Genomic DNA, 20,057 nt, shown 5'->3' on the forward strand with positions numbered 1-20,057 from the left:
AGGTCATGGGCCTACTTGTAATAGGCATTGTAATAGGCATTCTGATCTATCTGCTATACTCAGACAGTAGTAGCAGTAGTATCAGATGACGTATGATGTCTTGAGGTATTTTTTTTGTTATATCTATATAATTTTGTCCAGAAAATCACAATTCAAACATCGAAAGTTGAAGTAAAATACAATTCACATTGTATTTTACAAATTCATTGCGGTTTTTATCTATTTTCTTTTAGTAATTCGTCTTTACTCTTTACTATAACTGATCTCTTCTCTCTGCATTTCTTATTATCTTCTGTAATTTCTTTCAAATGAACGTATTCTTTGGAAGCTTGAATTTCAAGTCAGTGGCCCCTGTAGGCTTGTTCCATATGTAATAGGTTTTTGTCTTCTAAACAACAACAACAACAACATCTGATATTAATACCAAATGATGTAAAAGATAAACTGTCAGCCAAAAGCACGGTAATCGCCAATAATTCTCTAGAAAAACAAATTGAAGCGATTACTCTCAGTCAAGGTACAAATGACAACCATTAATGCTACTGTACAAAGGGCCCCTTTGCTTTGCCAGCGGCGTTTTTGTTTGTCGGTGAAATCACTATATTTTACGAAGCATGTTATTGAATCTCCCCAAAAAATGGACTACAGAATTTTATTTTTACTTTTCAACAAAGCCATTCAAAGAAAACAGGACGTCAACAGAACGAGATGTGATTTGATCAACGATTCAATTCCTCCTTTTGTGTCTGCGTTTCTTCTTCCTACTTCTTCTTCTTCTTCTTCTTCTTCTTCTTCTTCTTCTTCTTCTTCTTCTTCTTCTTCTATTTTACCTCCATATGCTCAAAAATGTATCTCCTTGCGATGTTATAGGTATATTGTGATATATAATTCTTGCTTGTATTTACATAACCCTTTTGTAGTAATAGCTTTCTGCGCAATATTTAGCCAAGCATGGAAAGATTCCCTGAAAAAGAAGGAAATGAGAGTTGTCATATAGACTATGAAGCCAGATTAACTTAGTAATTACTATAACAATTTGTTATCAATATTATTTAACCACGGCGTAAAAAAGTTTTTTTTTTTTTTTTTTTTTTTTTTTTTTTTTCACAGGAAAACTCACGATTTTGTGGCTAGGAAAAAATCACATGAAAAAAAGTCGCATTAATTTATGGTGGCAGGTAATAAAGTCGCAGGGAAATATTCATAATATTTTTCGGTGGTCATTCTCTGTATGATATCTACAGTCTTTTGTTTATGTTTACGGTAATCCCCAACGGGCTTGTACTAAACAGTCCTTTGCCAAGGTGGATACTAGGATACATACCGGGTTAAAACTTACCCTTGGGGGTTCACTATCTAGGAAAGATTAATGTGACTTTTTTTTTTTCTTGTGACTTTTTTCTGTGACAGTTTTCTGTGACTTTTTTGCCTGTGACATTTTTACCTGGATTCGAGATTACGGTATCTTCCAACTAGAGTAATTTTTAATTTTTTTTCTGGTAGTTCCTCGAGTTTCTTTGCCTGTGACATTTTTACCTGGATTCGAGATTGCGGTGTCTTGCAACTAGAGTAATCTTTATTCTTTATCTGGTAGTTCTTCGAGATATTCACTCTTTGTATACCTTCTCAATCTTTCATTCGTTTACTGTAGTTGTAGTTGAGATTCACAATGTCATTGTGAAGCATCTAGCTTCATGTCTTGAAATTATTGCGTGGAATATTTAGAGATGGATAATACTTTAAAAGCACTGAGCCGGTGAAAACACAACGGTCAAGTCTAAAATGCCACTTCATTTATGCCCACTTGGAACCTGCGCAGACTCATTGTAGGCCTTTTGTTTTCTTGGTTTCTAAAGACTATTTTCCTATTTAAGAGTTTGAAGATTGAAAAGGCCAAACACTCGTTCTGATATGTTTTGTAGACGAGAAGGAAATCAGTTGGCGTAGTGTCATCGCTGGGTGAAGCGTGTTCAGTCGCTGGTGGTTCTCAACGCAATTCAAATGGTTCAGATGAACCTGAGCTGTTCGCATTCTGAGGTAAACTGGAACTGTATATCTTAGGTAGATTCATCATACCCAAAACCTTGATCCTACCGATTTTGAACTCTATACGACTGACACCACCCTGGAAAAATTACCCCCAAGCGAAAACACTGAAAACTTTAACAACATAGACTTATATTTACGAGAGGATCCAGCAACATTGCCGTTGGCTGAATATTACTTTTAGAATGCGTTCAATTACTTTATTACTGAGCTTTTCGATATTGTTCTCTTTCGAGGTGAAGACATTTGGAATGCTGTCCCGTTACTATCATCTATAAAAGAAACTAAGTATACTTAGGGAAAATGAGTGACAAGTGTTTAGAATACACTGACACCATATCCATCATTTCTGTGTTGCTTCTCATTGAGACTATGGTTCGATAAAGACCAAGACGTTTGTCCAGTGGAGGAACTAGGTCGTTATGGGCCCTGATGCAAATTATTTGAGTGGGCCTCTGCCATGAAAAGCAACATTAATTCTCATAACTTGATTTACCAGTAACTTTACTATTACTACTTACTACTGCTATTATTATTACTATTATTATTATTATTATTATTATTATTATTATTATTATTATTACTACTACTAGGACTACTACTACTACTACTACTACTACTACTATTATTAATAATAATAATAATAATAATAATAATAATAATAATAATAATAATAATAATGAGAAGCGAATTGTAAGGAAAATAGTAAAAACAATATATAAAATCAACTCGCTTAATTCTGCCATCCTTTTTAACAGCAGTTGTAATAATGATAATGACGATACTACTATAGTATAGATAAGAATAAAAACTACTACTACCACTACTGCTACGACTACTATGAGCATCACTATCATTTATATTCAAGATTTCTATTATATCTAAACATATTTACAAATATACTACCAAATCAATCCACTAAGACATTATGATGGGGCCTTATGAGCCCCCAGTCACACCTTTCTTAAAACAATCGGCTAAGAAAAAATAATAAAAACACAATCTCGGTAGAACTATATTTACCTCGTAGGTGTTGGAATCATAGCATACAGGCAGCTTCTGAGAGAGGAGTTGGCCTAAGTATCCTGGCAAAGCGGTCAACAGATGCTTCCTCACCGGCTTTCGGGGAGTAGAAAAAAAATAATCTTAGTTTTACCAGACCCCTGAGCTGATTAACAGCTCTCCTAGGGCTGGCCCGAAGGATTAGATATATTTTTACGTGACTAGGAACCAATTGGTTACCTAGCAACGGGACCTACAGCTTATTGTGGGATCCGAACCACATTGTACCGAGAACTGAATTTCTATCACCAGAAATAAATTCCTCTAGTTCGGCGTTGGCCGAGCCGAGAATCGAACTTCGGACCACCGGATTCGGGGTTTCTACGTAGAAAGGCGTTTTGGACAGTTAATGGAAGTTGGAAGAATATGGAGATCATATATTTTTTTTAAAGAAAATTGCTGCACATGTTCATATGCAGTTGGAGTGTAGCATGAAGGTTCTTTGGACTTAATTAACTGTGTACTCAGATATCTTTCTCAAAAGACAAACGTGAAAACTGTATTCACATTCAAAGAATTACGTCCATTATTAATATTGGTCAGCAAAGTTACAGTGAGGTACTTGTTATCACACATTTTTATTGATATTAACAAAGCGAAACAGATATACATTCAAATATCTTTCTCAAAAGACGAACGTGAAAACTATTTTCACATTCAAAGATTTACGCCTATTATTAATGTTGGTCAGCAAAGTTACGGTGAGGTACTTGTTACCACACATTTGTATTGATATTGACACAGAGAAACAGACATATATTCAGATATCTTTCTCAAAGGACAAACGTGAAAACTAGTGAGGTACTTGTTATCAAAATTTTCATGATATTGACAAAGATAAAAAAAGACCCAAATGCGTACTTACCAAAATCATGCATTCCTTCATGCTTACGTTATCTGGAATGTATACGGTTCTCGGGAAAAGATGGTTTTGAACAAAATAGAAAAAGGAAGCATCAGGTACAGTGAAACATTGGATCTATACAGAGTTATTATACAGGCTATTTCATACTTCATTCGTGATAAGTAATTTCTTCCATTAAAAAGGAATTGTTACTACACGTAATACAAACCCTCGGTCCTTTACAGAAGGAATTACTTTCATCGCAGCTGGAAGTAATTCCTTATGTGAAGGACCTCAGGTTTCTATAGTTAGGAAAAATACAATTTACTTTAAAAAACTGTGATAATGTCGTTATGAAAATGTATTCCTACTTTAATTGAATTCGTCCTTATTAACCCCAAAAGATTCCATAACGCTCATTCAGTGTAATCAAACTGAGGCAAAATATAGAACTATGAATGCCTCGCTACTGACAATCACCAGATGGGGTACTCGTTAGTACTATTCTTTTTTTTGCTAGCTGTTTCTCTCTCTCGCTCTCTCTCTCTCCTCTCTCATCTCTCCTATCTCTCTCGTCTCTCTCTTCCATCTCTCATCTCTCAATCTCTCTCTCTCCATCTCTATATATATATATTATATATATATATATATATATATATATAGATTTGCTAGCTGTTTCTGTAGTTTTTTCTTTTTACTAGCTGTTTCTGTATCTTTTTTTTGCTATCTGTTTCTGTAATATCGAACTCACCTGTGACCTGGAATATGCAAACAATCTCGGCTCTCTTCAGTCTTTTGTTCCCCTGGAGGAGAGTTGTGCACGTCTCACATTCTTCACTGTCGCAAACTGGCCCTGGCAAGAAAACAAATTAAGATTCCATATTCCTATAGACAGCAACTAACTTCCATTCTCATCCCATTACCTTTAGTTCTGCTTACATATTGTTAGAGTAAGGTAAACTGCTTATTTACTGTCTGTGTTGACCCTGTTTGTTTGTGGCAATGAGAGAATCATAGGCTATGGATAACATAGACAAAGTTCAGACTGTATATAAATAGGAATGTATTGCGTAAATCATTTAAAAACATTTATTCTCATTTTACACAGAGCTACCTGGAATTTTGATATATACAGATACCGATATATGTATGTGTAAAGGGTATGTATATATACTGTATATGGTTATGTGTACTATATGCATGTATATAAATAGTAAATTTAAGTATATTGATCTATAAAAAATATTATGACTATATATTTGTTGATTTTGTACATAAATTACATATACTGTATATGTATTGAATTGTAAAAAAAAAAAAAAAAAAAAAAACAAAAAAAAAAAAAAAAAAAAAAAAAAAAAATTTAGTTTAGCCTGTATAAGACTGTAAGGTATAGCTGTTAATTTGGTGGGGCACTCAGGTACTGGGTTAACTAAAGCCTGAATTCTCATATACCGTTGTACAGATGATACATATAAAGCCGTCTTAAACTACACTGTCATAAGAACCAGAAGGAAAAAGACATAATTATTCTGGCAGATTTTTGTAAACACGTTATCGTATCATATGGTACTTAGTCATCCACTGTTTAATTTTTATCTTATATACCGTGCATTAGTATTCCTATAATCAATATTATGTTGTCACAGCTATTCTTGTTGTAAAATCGTCATCATAGAATTGTTACGGGAGGCAACGCTAAGGATAGAAAATATGGGAACGCTGTCTATACTACATTGCTCGAGTGAGGTACTACGGTTGTTTCACAATTGAGCTACGTTAATAAACAGCGAAATTTATGTAACTTACAGCCAATTAAAACCATGAAGCAGGTTCATTCAAGTCATTTAATCAATCGGGAATGCATAAATAGCAGGATGAAAGTGCTATCACTTTCGTTTTCTGCAATGCTGATACCCAAGGCGCCCCATTTTCCTATTGTCGTTGGTAAAGAAGTTCAAGATCTACTGTGGCCAGCGATGAACAACACCTCCTGTGGCTTCGTTTATGTAATCGTTTGAACTGAACGCATCAGTTGATCTTTGTGGACACTTTATATAATTATTTGGTTTCAATGTTATGAGGTATCTTGTAACCCCTTCCGTAACCGAATAAGTCGTTGATTATGGATAGTGCGGTCAAGTGCAAGTTGACTATTGCGACTAGTGTACAAGGACTTGCATGGCGACAGTGGTGTAACGTAATCACGGCCAATAAGAAGGCGAACATGCAGAGTACTTCTTATTACTATCAAGGTATGTGAAGCAACAGTGGTTTGCCAGGTTAATTTCGAAGCATTAAGTTAGGCCACCAAGGAAAATGACAACCCATTAATGTTTACAGGTCAAGGAGCTTTGGTTGAAAGGTAGGACTAATGTCTAGGCCTATGTGTTTTCCTTTGGTGTTTAAAGCGTCATAAAAGCCCTCATATCCCCATGTTATGTCAGGATAAGGAAATTAGCATAGGATCTTGCTTGCATGATGGGTGATTCCCGTAAGACACAGTTCCTTCTCAGAGTATATTAGCAAAATAATTCATTAACTTAACAATTGGCGGGGCAAGCATACATTTTATCTTTAAGCTTGAACGAATACGAGAGAAAGTTAACCATTTCACCTTGCAATTCTTGTCGAAAATCTATCCATAGTTATCCAAATTGAGTAACTACCAGGCATAACTTAACCCAACACCGAATACAAGCAAATCCACCGGTACGTTCGAGCGTGCAGAAAAAAAAAAACACCTGTTGTAGTCGGATTTAAACCAATAACGTAGGCCTAATACGCACTAACGATGTGCTCATTGTGCTGATGTGCATCAGCTTCCATTAAAAGCAATTGTTGCTAACCATTCGTACTTTGTAAGAAACAACTGACAAACTCGTTCAAAACAAAAGTTGTCTAGAGAACATTTGGGAATTTCACTATAAACTTTTTACCTATGGATTAATTTTCGAACGATGCCATTTTACGCGCTTAGATGGAAATGCCTTTAAAACAGCAGCTATGAAGTGTCACCGGGTAGTCAGTTGTTGAGTAATATTTATCGACTCCCGGCGAGCACCATTGTCATTAGATATTGAAGCAACCAATTGCTGTAACTTTCGTCGTGACATAAAATATACATGGTAAGCTTTTCACTATTAATAAATTTCATAAATTTTGCATTTTATTAGTTTTATGTTTTGAAAGAAAGAAAAGCGTAGCATTAGAAGTTCACATATTACGCAATTGGAAAAATGTACCGTGTATGTGTTCTGGAATACTAACAGAGAATCTGAAGGACTAACTGTGCTTAATTTGGTATTGCATAGCCCAACGACTTGTATTTAATTTTTTTCAAATGTCAGTATTCACCTCTCAGCAGTAAATGTTTTGATATTTTTAAGATACTTACTACCACGACAGATGGTCTTAACGTTGCCAATGCAGTTAACTGTATTTTAATTTGTTTTTAGAATAATCTCTACAGGTGAATTGCCATTATTATTATTATTATTATTATTATTATTATTATTATTATTATTATTATTATTATTATTATTATTATTATTATTATTATTATTATTATTATTATTATTATTATTATTATTATTATTATTGATGTTTTAGTCTTGTGGGGGCCGTTTGGTATTTTCAAGACATAGGTTTATACGTATAGCGGAAATGTGGCTCTTGAAATATACTGTCGTATATTGTACAATATGACTCGTATGAACAGTAACAAAATTACATTGATACCATTACCCATAATTTCTTTTGCCTACGTATTTTGAGTGTAAATTAAGCTGTTATTCACTATACACTCATTCCCATCTTCGTAGGACAAAGTTATTATGCTATAATGTTACACACATATATATGTATTGTATATATACATATATACAATACACACATTGTATATATACATACGTACATAAACTCAACGGAACCCCCATGTGTTCTAAGAGTAGGGTATAAGCAGCGTATGTGGAAAAAAATGTTCATTTCTGATTATGTGGCAAACAGACGGTCATGAATGTTAACATTTCTCCGTAATTACAATAGCATATACATACATATGCACACGCATATACAATTGCGTATACATAATAATTTTGTTCTCTCGCTCCCATACCTGTTCAACTGCTTATTCCACACTCACCTGATTTCGCTTCGTCTCCTTGAACAAGGGTTTGAATCCACAGGTAGCATTCTTGCTCCTCCTCTGTAAGAATGAAGTGGTGTCAACTCAAGCAAAATCATTACGAATGAATGAAAGAAACACACCATAAAAAACTACGCATTCTTTGATGTGATTTGAAATAAATAGTTTAGACTATTCTTAGGATCAAAGTAGATAGTTTAGATTATTTTTAGTCAGAACAATCGTGTGATATCTTAACTGTGTATAGTTTTGTTTACCTATTAGACTTTTGAAATATATCTCTACTTCCTTAGTTTATTTTTATCGAATTGTTAAGAATTAAGTTTTATGGAACTCGGAATATCAGCTTCTTGTATGACGCTGGGGTGAATTAAAGGTACACTTATATTACAGTGAAAAAATGCAGTCTAAGTAGTCTTATTTTTCTCCTTTACTGAAATAAATCTACATTATTTAAAAAATATTCAATCAACCACGTTAGCCAATTAACAGCTTTTCCTACGAAGCATGGCAAATTATTCTGTAATGTTGATCCGAATTCCAAATTGAATATTGAAACATTTTAGGGGGGATTTACAAGTACGTTTACAAATGATATTACGTTACTGTAAGTAAGCCTTTATCATTAAACCAATTATTTGAGTTGGCAGTAAAATGCATGCCATTACCTACGGTCTTTGATCCAAATTTCGGCATGCATTCGAAATGCTTCTTTCTTTTAGAAATCAGTAATGAATCTGCGATTATTTTGAAGTGTTTATTTCTAATAGTTTCCACGACGAACATCGTGCCCTTTATAAATTAGCAAAGTATGCCTGTTTTCTTTTAAATGAAACTTTATCACTTTTAAGTGTTTTATCCGAATTACAGATTAAAAATCGAAATACTTTCCTTTCCGTTGCAAATCAAACGTCACCGACCCTTGATCTACATTTGAAATTAAAAAAAAAATAAATCTCATCCAATTAACAAATTAATTTGGGTTCATCTTGATTTTTTTCTTTACAATTCAGAACTAAACTCATTTTGCACTTCAAGTACTTACACAGATTAAAGCTAGGCAGACGAACAGATTTTCATTGAGAAATGAACGAGGTGTTCCCGATGGGTGTGAAATGCAGACTTAGTTATTACCTGTCTCCAGTGATCCGAAGTTGGAGGATTCTGGCCCAATCAGGTTGTAGCATTTGGCTACTTCCCCAGTGCAGTTCTCTACATCCTTGCTGGCACAAATTCTTGCTCCTTTGTGGCAGTTAATGTCAGTGTTTAAGGGAAGGAAAAGTTATACTGGATGAATATATTCACTGCGAAAAATTAGGAGAGTTTTGGTACAAAATTGGTAAAACATTATACCGCATGAAAGTCATCATTCAATCAGAATGTTGAAATGGATAGCACCATTCGCGGAAAATGCATGCTGCTCAAGGCAAAAAAATATCGGGAGGTATTCAGGAACTAAATGTTGAACAACCACATTGCTTTGCAAATAAAATTAAGCCTGCGAAAGAACATGACTGCGTTTTAGTTTTCAGCATGAATACATTATATTTTATAGCTCAAATAGATTATAGTTTTTAGCATTAAGTTGAGCGTTCTGGAGGCGTAAATATCAATCCAAACTTTCTGTACTCAATGTAATTCATCTTTTCAAACGTGAAACTGGTTTCCTGTAATCCGCGCTGGCTCGAAAAAGGAAAAGTCATTGCATTATTCACTCTTTTATCTGTTTGAATCAGAGTTCAACCCTTGAGTGGAAAATTTCTCCGGCAGCCCCTTCAAACGCATTAACTATATACACGCATAAACACATATACATACATAAATTACACACACACATATATACATATATATGTGTATATGTATATATACGTATAAAACTGGGTCGCATTCCCAAAACTAAACTAAACATCTTACCAATTCTTTCCCCGACGCCGAATTCACCATGCAAAGATTCCTGGACACGTTTGAATTTTCCAAACCGGTGGGGAACCCGTTTGAATTCCTCTTTCGAAGATTCCGGAGAATCCTCGTCCTGCGAGGATCTTTTAACGACGGCGCGATTCCTATACACTCCTAACCTGATGTCGGGAACCTCGGCGAGGTCGCCGTAGTAGGAAGGATCGGCGATCTGTCCATCTTTCGTAATCCGTTTCAGGATCTCCAAGTGGGGCTCGAGCAGGACCACGCACTTCTGGCTCTTCCAGTAGCAGTCTGGCTGGTCGCATTTCTCCTCTGGAAAGGCGCGAAGAAGAACGCGCGTAAATATCACTTTGGAACTCGTAGGATTACTTTTTTAGTCTCGTTAAAAAAAAATCTTTTATAGTGCCACTCTTAGTACTTTCTAATACCCTTACAACAACTGTGCTGCGTATAACGTCTCCAGATCAGTTAAACTTACACACGCGAACCGTGAATTTTGTCTGTCATTTTTTTTGTGTGTGTGATGCTTTGAAATAAGTGGTCTGAAATAAAGGAAGGAGTGAGAAATAATATCTAATATGAAAATGAAGCAGACAATATTTAATATGAAAATGAAGCAGACAATATTCAATATGAAAATGAAGCAGACAATATTTAGTATGAAAATGAAGCAGACAATATTTAATATGAAAATGAAGCAGACAATATTTAGTATGAAAATGAAGCAGACAATATTTAATATGAAAATGACCGCTGACATAAGAATCACTTGCTGTTCCAAGCCTCTGATTTAACCCATTCTCAGTTTTCAGAGATTACGCCTTGCTGAAAAAAAGGAACATGTGCGTCTTTTTATATGTCCCTTCATCTGATATTTCTTTACGGTCATCCTGCACTATGTCCGTTTGACTGCTGTTTGTCTAGACCAAATATGCTATGATCTGGAATTCTCTTTCTGCTTCCGTTTTTCCATCAGATCAAGGGACAGATAAGAGCCTTGACTTGCCCGTTTGGTCAGTCTTCGCATTAAAACATGAAGGTTAAGAAATCCTGCTTTAACTACATGTTTCGAACGTTTAAATCGTTATGATAGTAGACTATGGGGCAGAGAAGAGAAGCTCCTCAGTGGCGTGGGTTTGTTCTGGGCCTGCCACCACGGTGGCAGCGAGTTCGACTCTCGGGCATTCCACTGAGGGGGTTAGAGATGTGTATTTCTGGTGATGGAAGTTCACTCTCGACGTGGTTTGGAAGTCACTTAAAACTGTTGGTCCCGTTGCTGAATAACCACTGGTTCCATGCAACGTAAAAACACCATACAAACAAACAAACAGACGGAGAAGAGCCTGTTGCTTGGTTTAGCATGTGGGGGTTGGGGACAGGGGTGTTCATTAGGAGTGCTACTTGTTGACCCCTTACGAAAAAAACAAGCCCAGTTAGCAGACACTGCTTATGTTTATGATTGTTTTTAATAGCTTATTTTTTTATTGTTATCAGAATTGATATCGTAATTATAACCGCATCTTCTGCCTTACCGTCTTCTTCGGCGTTCGAATTTTCTAAGAGCAACAACAGACACTCGTCAAACAAGGCGCTGCACTCCACGATCGATGTCTCCTTTGCGCATGCGACACTTTCTGGAAGGAAAGCGCGTAGAAATAATAAGTGCATAAGTCTAAACCGAATATAGAAACAATTACAAATAGATAGAAGAAAGGCGGATTAAAGAAGGATATGATAATTAACGATGGCAGTCTTATCCGCATATCCGTATAAACTGAATATAAAAACAAACAAGAATAAATACAGAAAAGACGAATAAAGAAGGAAATAAAAATTGACAATGACATTCTTATCCTGCCAGTGACAATAACAAAATAGGTTAGATATCGTAAGTAAGTAAATGGACATGTAAGAATTTAAATGATAAGGAACCAGCCTTTATCAACGATTGAAAATGCCACACCGTTAGCTTATGTTTGACTTGACACACACACACACTTGTCGCCTGCCAACGAACATTTTGTAGTGAGGAGTAAGGCTGTTTTCCTGTGGTAAATGAAATTAAATAAATACAAGAAAGTTTAAATTTATGATTTTTACTATGCACATCGTAATAGACACTTTGGTCGTGCCGTTTTTCGTGCTGTTAATTGCCAGGACGTGCCTATCATTTACTTAGAAGAGACTTTAGTAAATAAACAAGCATATTAAAACCTATTCGCAATGCATACGATAATCTTCGCTTCGTCATTGCCGAAGACAACGCATTGTGCAGACCTGCTTAGTAATTATACACTCGACAGATGTAACTGAAAATGACTTACTTAATTGCAGTATCACCGGTGACTGGAGTAAGAGTTGAGAGTCTTGGGCTACAGTCGGCTCACCGGTAACCCTGACTGTAACCAGTAGTCCCAAGAGGCAGGAGAAGAGCACTCCTTCTGCTTTGAAGCTCATCCTCGTGTTGGTGTACTATCTGCGTGGCAAAAACACGATGTTTGTGAATGGGAACATCTTCAGTTTTGAAGAAGATGAAATGTTCATTAATATTTTATAGCGTTCATAAGGAGTCAGGCTGAGAGAGATAGAGAGAGAGAGAGTTAATGAGTTCTTACCTAATTTAGAAAGGGGAAGAAAAGTTGAGTTATTACTTTGTTCGTGTTGAGTGAGGCAGACCAGTAGAGAGAGTTAAAGTTAAGTATATTTTAGTTTTACCAGACCGCTGAGCTGATTAACAGCTCTCCTAGGGCTGGCCCGAGGGCTTAGATATTTTTACGGGGCTAGGAACCAATTGGTTACCTTGCAACGGGACCTACAGCTTATTGTAGGATCCGAACCACATTGTATCGAGAAATGATTTCTATCACCAGAAATAAATTCGTCTGTTTCCGCGTTGGCCGAGCCGAGAATCGAACTTCGGACCACCGGGTTGGTAGTCGAGCGCGAAAACCACTCGGCCATCGAGGAACTTAGAGAGTGAGAGTCAATAATCTCTTAATTAGTCTAAAAAGGGAAAGAACGTTTAAGTTGCTCATACTGTTTCCATACGGAGTTAAGAAGTCTGACAAACCGGCAGAGAGAGAGAGAGAGAGAGAGAGTTAATAAGTTCACTCAAACATTCATAAAATGAAAAGTTCATTAATATTTTACTGCGTTCATAAGGAGTTAGATATTCTTATAAAGAGAGAGAGAGAGAGAGAGAGAGAGAGAGAGAGAGAGAGAGAGAGAGAGAGAGAGAGAGAGAGAGGGTTTAATAGGTTCTCACTCAAATTATTATAAAATGAAAAGTTGTTTACACTCAAAGTATTATAAGATGAAAAGTTCATTAATATTTTACTGCGTTCATAAGGAATCAGGATTCTGACAAAGAGAGAGAGAGAGAGAGAGAGAGAGAGAGAGAGAGAGAGAGAGAGAGAGAGAGAGAGAGTTAATAAGTCCTCACTCAAATCATCATAAAAGGAATTTTTGACTTTCAAACTATTATAAAATGAAAAGTTCATCAATAATTTACTGCGCTCATAAGGAGTCAGACATTCTGACAGAGAGAGAGAGAGAGAGAGAGAGAGAGAGAGAGAGAGAGAGAGAGAGAGAGAGAGAGCTCTTAACTAATTTGGAAAGGGAAAGAAAAACTGAGTTGTTACTTTGTTCGTATTGAGTCAGGCAAACCAACAAAGAGAGAGAGAGAGTTTTCACTTAATTTATTAGAAAAATAAAAAAAATTAATCGAGTTCTTACTGCGTTCGTATGACAAACCGAGAGAGAGAGAGAGAGAGAGAGAGAGAGAGAGAGAGAGAGAGAGAGAGAGAGAGAGAGAGAGAGAGAGAGAGAGTTGCTAAGTTACAACTTAATTCATATTTTGAATAAGGAAACAAATGTTAATGATTTCATATGGAGTCAAGCAGCCTGACAGACGAACAGAGAGAGAGAGAGAGAGAGAGAGAGAGAGAGAGAGAGAGAGAGAGAGAGAGAGAGAGAATACCATATATTATAGCGATGTTATTTTAACTTTTGATGTTTGAACACTATAATCTTACGGTAGAGGCAACCAATATTCATGACTAGTAGCCAATATTTATGACTAATATTAGTCGTAAATGCTGTTGTACCCCTCGTGATCAAAGTAATGTTCTGGTAGTCTAACTGTCTTAGCTTCGAACTCTTAGATAGAGTTTAATAGCTCCTTCAGACGCCGGGAAGTTAAACGAGAAACTACCCTTCATCGAATTATTATATATATTTTTTTATCGTGCAAAGCGCCATACTAAACCATAGTTACACTATTGCTTTTATTTACTTATTTTTTTTTTACAGGGAAGGGGTAAAGCACGAACATTATTAATTCTTCGTTGACGAAGGCAGTAGACAAGAGATCGCACGAGATTTTCCCCAACCGTATATGCTCAATATTTCAGTTTCCATTTATTCACAGATTCTGGTGTTTCTAAATAGTATATTGATCAATTTATGGACGTCCCGATGTTGAAGATACTGTGACCTACAAAGGAAGTATTCGAGTTATTTGTTTCTCAGCGTAGTCCCTCAAGGTTTGAATGTTCGTCACCTAAGAATCTTATAAACGTATCCACGAAGTTCCTATGGTTGAGATATGTCAATTTATCGCAAAACGTTAATAGTATTGAAGGTGTTCTCGTTGAGGGAGCCAAAACGTCTCGGTCAGGAACAGAGTACAGCTTCAAAACGAGCGAAATTTGTTAAAATTGCCATCTTGTCTGAGATGCAAATTGGCCACATTTTCCTATAAGTTGAATATTTGGCATCTCTGTAAGGGTCACCACGAATGTACTGCAGTTTACATCAGTGTAAACTAGTTCTACATTTCTTTGGATCCCAAAATTTGTGACACAATGTAATTTTTTCTAAAAAAAAATAGGATTGCTTAAAAAAATCAGTAGAGTCGGTTCAGTTTTGTTATTACCAAATTCTATATAATGTTTCCGCATGTGCTTTCCTCACTGATATATCTCCAGATGCCAATTTTAGATGCTATACAAAAAAGCTAAATTTTTGTGTGGTTGTGTGAGTGACCTCTGGTATAGTACTATTGGTTAGACTTCTCACCCTCTGAACTCTGTATTGGGAGAGCTTTTAGTTGTTGGTACAGTTAAGACAAAAGGCTGTAAACAAGGACACGAAGAAGTTATGCTGATATCGTTAAACGAGCTAAGAATCGTTTGCAAATATGTTTCAAACAAGATCTATAGAATACCTTGGTTTCAACATTCCATCGTCCAAATGTAATAAAAAACTGGAAAGTAGATGAATAATATCTGAGAAATGCGTGTTAGGTCTGATACCATGGTGCTAGGGAAAATTTAAAAAAAAGAGTAAATCTTCGAGATTGAAATAAATATATGAGACCTATTTTCATTTCATTTTTATTATCACCTTTCGAAAATACGCTTTCCTTTGAAAATGTTTTTTTATAAAGTTTTACGTAATACGCCTTAATTGTGACCAGTAATTTACCAAAGGGGAGATGGGTTGATTAGCGAGGAAAAGTAATGAATTTATGAAACATTTTATAAAATTTTGATGGGTTCTCATCCAAGCGTCATTTTTATTTCAAGTTCGAATTGTATTATTGCTTGAACGATATCATTAATTTGCTTTGAAGTGTTGGTTCTTTGGCGACTTTCCTTTGTACTAAGTCTGAATTTTCGCTTCCTCGGGGAGTAAGCCAACAAACTACTTTGTTGCGTTGTTGTTTGAGAGGGGTGGTTGTTGGGGGGGGGGCGGGGGGGGGGGGGCCGTTACGAAAGCCCTATGGAAAAGCATAAAAAGGTCTGAAAAAGGTGTTTCACTATGATTTAAAGATACATGAATTTTAGGATAGGATATTTATGATTTATTTATTAGAATGAAAATGTAAAAAATAAATAATGAGCATGTTAAACAATACAGAAAAATTATTTCTAATAAAATATAACGTATCTATTAAATTTTCGTTGGTGAAACAACGGTCTATTTGACCGTAGATTTTAATACGCGCCCCGAGTAAGCTGGAGGTCGGATCACGCCTTGCTTAATATATATTACTTGCAGTTATCTCGATTTAATACTTATTCAAGCATCAGTACCATTTTATTTTTCCCCATTAGATATCTCGATTATTTTATAGTTTCACAGGAACAGGAATTCGGAAGGCAATCCGTTTTCTCCCTACATATGTCCGCTTTTGCCTTGTGTGCATAAACTGCTGTAAAAGCTTCGTGATGACTGATTAAAAAAAACCGGGAAATTACTATAGTAGATTCACATCAACCGTGCATTTGATGTCTATGCCAGTCTCTTACGACGTTCCTGATTGGCAGTTGATAAGCCAATCACAGGGCTGGAAACTCTCGGTCTCTCTCGAGAGTTCACATGGGTAGGATCTATGTTCCACCTCTCCTGAGGGATACGTCTTTCAGGAGAGGTGGAACATACATCCTACCAATGTGAACTTTAGAGAGAGACTGGGAGTTTCCAGCCCTGTGATTGGCTTATCAACAGCCAATCAGAAGCGTCGTAAGGGACCGGCCTGGACATCAAATGCACGGTTGATGTGAATCTACTGTAGCAAAAAAAAGAGGCTAAAATATCTTACCTCTGAAATCTTATACACGTATAAGACTGAGAAAAGGATCTTAGTATGAAAAAGTCAATGGCTATCGATCGCTCATCCACTAACTGACGTTCCTAGTTCGGAAAATTAAGCCGTACATTTAGAAGTATATGTTCTTCAGAAGTTTTGCCAGACAGAGGAATCGACCCGATTGTGGAAAATGTCGCTGGTAAACTTACCTGGACGGCGGCCGGGTGGGATATAGTGCGGAATCTCTCGTCTTGCGCGCTTTTATGGCTGCTTCCGATGGGTCGCTTTTGCCCAGCTCATGACGTCATGTACACGGATCACGAAGGTCCAAAATAATTCAGGGGTGTCAAACTCATGGCCCGCGGGATGGTCTTAAGTGACCGCGAGGTGCAAAGAGATTTTTCAACACGAGCTACCATAACTGTTAGAACCGAGGAAAATTTAACTAAAGTTACTAAACTGTTAAAACGAGACGTAAAAGTTTTACATTTCATTCATATGACAATAATTTATTAATTTATTTCATATTATAATTGCTGGCAATAAGGCTCTTTTATTGCAAATCTTAAAAAATGAGTCACAAGGAATAATTAATCACAAATTCTTTGATGGCCCTCGAGACCATAACTAAGTGCATAATTGGCCCTCGAAAGGATTTGAGTGTGACACCCCTGGACTCTATACAGACTATACAGACCTTGCGTGTCACTTTGAGGAGCGTGGAATGGAAAATGGCGAATTACAGATGCATGAAGCAGACATTTTTAGATGCAGTTTATCTCATGACAAAAATGTTATGACTTCACGTTAAATATCATTGCATATAGTTGTTGCGACGTGTGCATAAATTCGATGCAAATTTTCCCGCAATTTTTGACGAACCGGTACGATGGAAAAGTGACAAGAGAAAGGAAGATGAACGAAGCCAAATTCCAAGGGAAATGACGAGATTTCAGCTGCCTCACAATTTATTTTGTTTGGAACGTTTATAATTCTGTTATTCAAAATCTTGAGATATTTCACGATTTCCTCTTCAAAAGCTGCTTGGCTCGTTGAAAAATTATTTGCATAACGAGGATTTTCATGTCGCCTAAAATCGAGGTTATGAATTATTTGGAAAGATACTAGGAGAATGATATACAGTAATTTTGATATCGGACAAATTAACATCAGTAGCCTAGAAAACCAAAACATCATAATATGATGTTTTGTTTTTCTAGGCTACTTAGAGCGTTTGACAGTAGACGAGTCATTGCCACAACTATTATGTTCTGATGGTCGTTTGTAAATAGTAATAAGTTGTCACTTACCAGAAAAATTCATTATCATGAATTTTATCACATCTGAAGCGCCTCAGCGGCGTGGTTGGTATATTAGCGTGCCACCTCGGTGGTCGCGGGTTCGATTCTCCGCCATTCCATTGAGGAGTGAGAGATGTGTATTTCTGGTGATAGAAGTTCACTCTCGACGTGGTTCGGAAGTCACGTAAAGCCGTTGGTCCCGTTGCTGAATAACCACTGGTTCCATGCAACGTAAAAGCACCATACAAACAAACAAACAAAATTTACCACATCTGAATAGATTTGATTTGACGTTGGGTCTACTATATGTTTCAGGCAGATAGCGAAACCAGGCATTTCGCGAACTGCCTGAAATTTCAGGTAGATAGCGAAAAGTGCTTAGGGACATTTGATCACACCATGTTTAGTACTAGCCCCTGGAGGATCAAACGTCCTTAAGTGCGCTTCGCTATCTGACTGAAATTTCAGGCAGTTCATGAAATGCCTGGTTTCTCTGTCTGCCTGTAACATACGTACCTTATAGGTATCCTTCGGGTATTATAGTTGTCTGGCATTTTCAGCATTATATGGACCCTATTTTTTATCTTTTATTATTATTATTATTATTATTATTATTATTATTATTATTATTATTATTATTATTATTATTATTATTATTATTATTTATTGTGCATTTCGGGGCTTAGGTATTGTCTCGTACCAGGTACCATATGGGCGTTACAATTTTTCGATTCTGATAAAAATTACTTTTAACATTAAGTCAATCAAATTTTGCTGTTAGGAGGAAACGCCCTTCCACCAATGAAAAGGATGAAATCAGATGACATAGGCTAATATCTTAATTTTCTTTTAGAATGTTCTTCTAAAGTGGTGAAGTAGCTTTGAAAAAATGTATCTGATTTTATACTTGTAATAATAATGGCTTAATAATGGTCTTGGATCATTTACAGGGATTCCACATTACTTAATGAGAAGTGTTTGAAAGTTGCATTGTTTGAATCAAATGTATGATACGATGTTAAGTTCCCTGTTGCAGTTTGAGAAAAAATAAGCTATGGACAAAGCTGTCCGAAATAGCGATATGGATATCTTTACACCCCCTGCCGTATATGAATTATAGTCAGGATACTGACCGTCTTATAATATGTTTACATATGAACGTACGTAAAAGTAGTTGCATACAAATTATAAGGGTTATTTTTCTTTTGAGTACATGCTTTTGGTAGATCAGATCTAAATTTAAAGATGCTTTCATTTTGTATGGTTAATATGTCGTGTGTGTAATTTTGCACTCTTAAAAGCGATTAGTTTATTCACCTTCATGTGACAATGAAGATAGAGACACCATATTTCAGGAGAGAGAGAGAGAGAGAGAGAGAGAGAGAGAGAGAGAGAGAGAGAGAGAGAGAGAGAGAGAGAGAGAGTCTATCTTTTCCAACGAGTCACGTAGATTTCTGCCCAGAAAGGCTGATGTTTTATAAGCATGGCATCCAGTAATGATGACGTTTGGACTTAGCGCAGCTTCCTCACAGGGAGCCGAGATGATGTTTGTGTCCTGAGTAATTGTTTGAAGCTCGAGGGAGATCGAAGTCATTTAGCACAGACAAAATTGACCCAGAATCAAGGGAATACATCTTATGGTGGTCAAAAGTTCTCTTGTTGCAAAAATCGTTTTACTGATGGAAATTAACTTGGACAAATCATTACGAACGTAACCAGAGTGAACGATAGGTCATCAGTTACTACGTACAGAAATAATGACTTTGGATTTTAAAGGATGCGACCCTTTAGTATACTTCAAAGGTGAGGTTGCATCCACACTACAGTGAAAATGCCAAAAACACACGTCGGAAACTTATCGAATACATATCACATACAGATTGAAAAAGTAGAGCGAATCTTGGGTTAATGATGAATAATTGCATGAAGCAGTTTTTTTTTTTTTTCTTTTTTTTGTGATGTGTGTGCGATAAGTTTCCTACGTGTGTGTAAGACATGTTTTACTAGTGTGGACGGACCCTAATCTGCCTCTATTCTGACGACTTTTCCTTTTTCTTCTTCTCATTAACCTTCGCTAAAACTTTGCTTATTTGTAAGGAACAACTTTCCATTTTTTTATTTGAAATCCTTACCAATCGATCC

At 36.2% G+C, this 20,057-nt stretch overlaps 1 protein-coding gene across 1 annotated transcript; it reads right to left on the reverse strand.

The window, feature by feature from the left end:
• Positions 1-635: 635 nt before the first annotated feature.
• Positions 636-16,939, reverse strand: LOC135201801 (uncharacterized). The gene is made up of 10 exons (XM_064231064.1): positions 16,824-16,939; positions 12,344-12,495; positions 11,552-11,653; positions 10,014-10,331; positions 9,234-9,341; positions 8,097-8,159; positions 4,704-4,805; positions 3,974-4,005; positions 3,070-3,165; positions 636-964 (listed from the first exon to the last, which is right to left on the reverse strand). The coding sequence occupies exons 2-10, from the start codon at positions 12,474-12,476 to the stop codon at positions 902-904; spliced, it is 1,017 nt and encodes a 338-aa protein (XP_064087134.1). The 5' UTR covers positions 12,477-12,495; positions 16,824-16,939; the 3' UTR covers positions 636-901.
• Between the last annotated feature and the right edge of the window lie 3,118 nt (positions 16,940-20,057).

This window comes from Macrobrachium nipponense, chromosome 28 (assembly GCF_015104395.2).
Source record: "Macrobrachium nipponense isolate FS-2020 chromosome 28, ASM1510439v2, whole genome shotgun sequence".
NCBI classification, from domain to species: domain Eukaryota; kingdom Metazoa; phylum Arthropoda; class Malacostraca; order Decapoda; family Palaemonidae; genus Macrobrachium; species Macrobrachium nipponense.

Coding starts and splice junctions, on each gene's coding strand:
- LOC135201801 (XM_064231064.1), bottom strand. CDS start 12,476: ATGAGCTTCAAAGCAGAAGGAGTGCTCTTCTCCTGCCTCTTGGGACTA. Junction 10,332..11,551: donor TTCGAACGCCGAAGAAGACG/GTAAGGCAGAAG, acceptor GCGCCTTTCCAG/AGGAGAAATGCGACCAGCCA. Junction 965..3,069: donor ATGATTCCAACACCTACGAG/GTAAATATAGTT, acceptor CTTCTTTTTCAG/GGAATCTTTCCATGCTTGGC.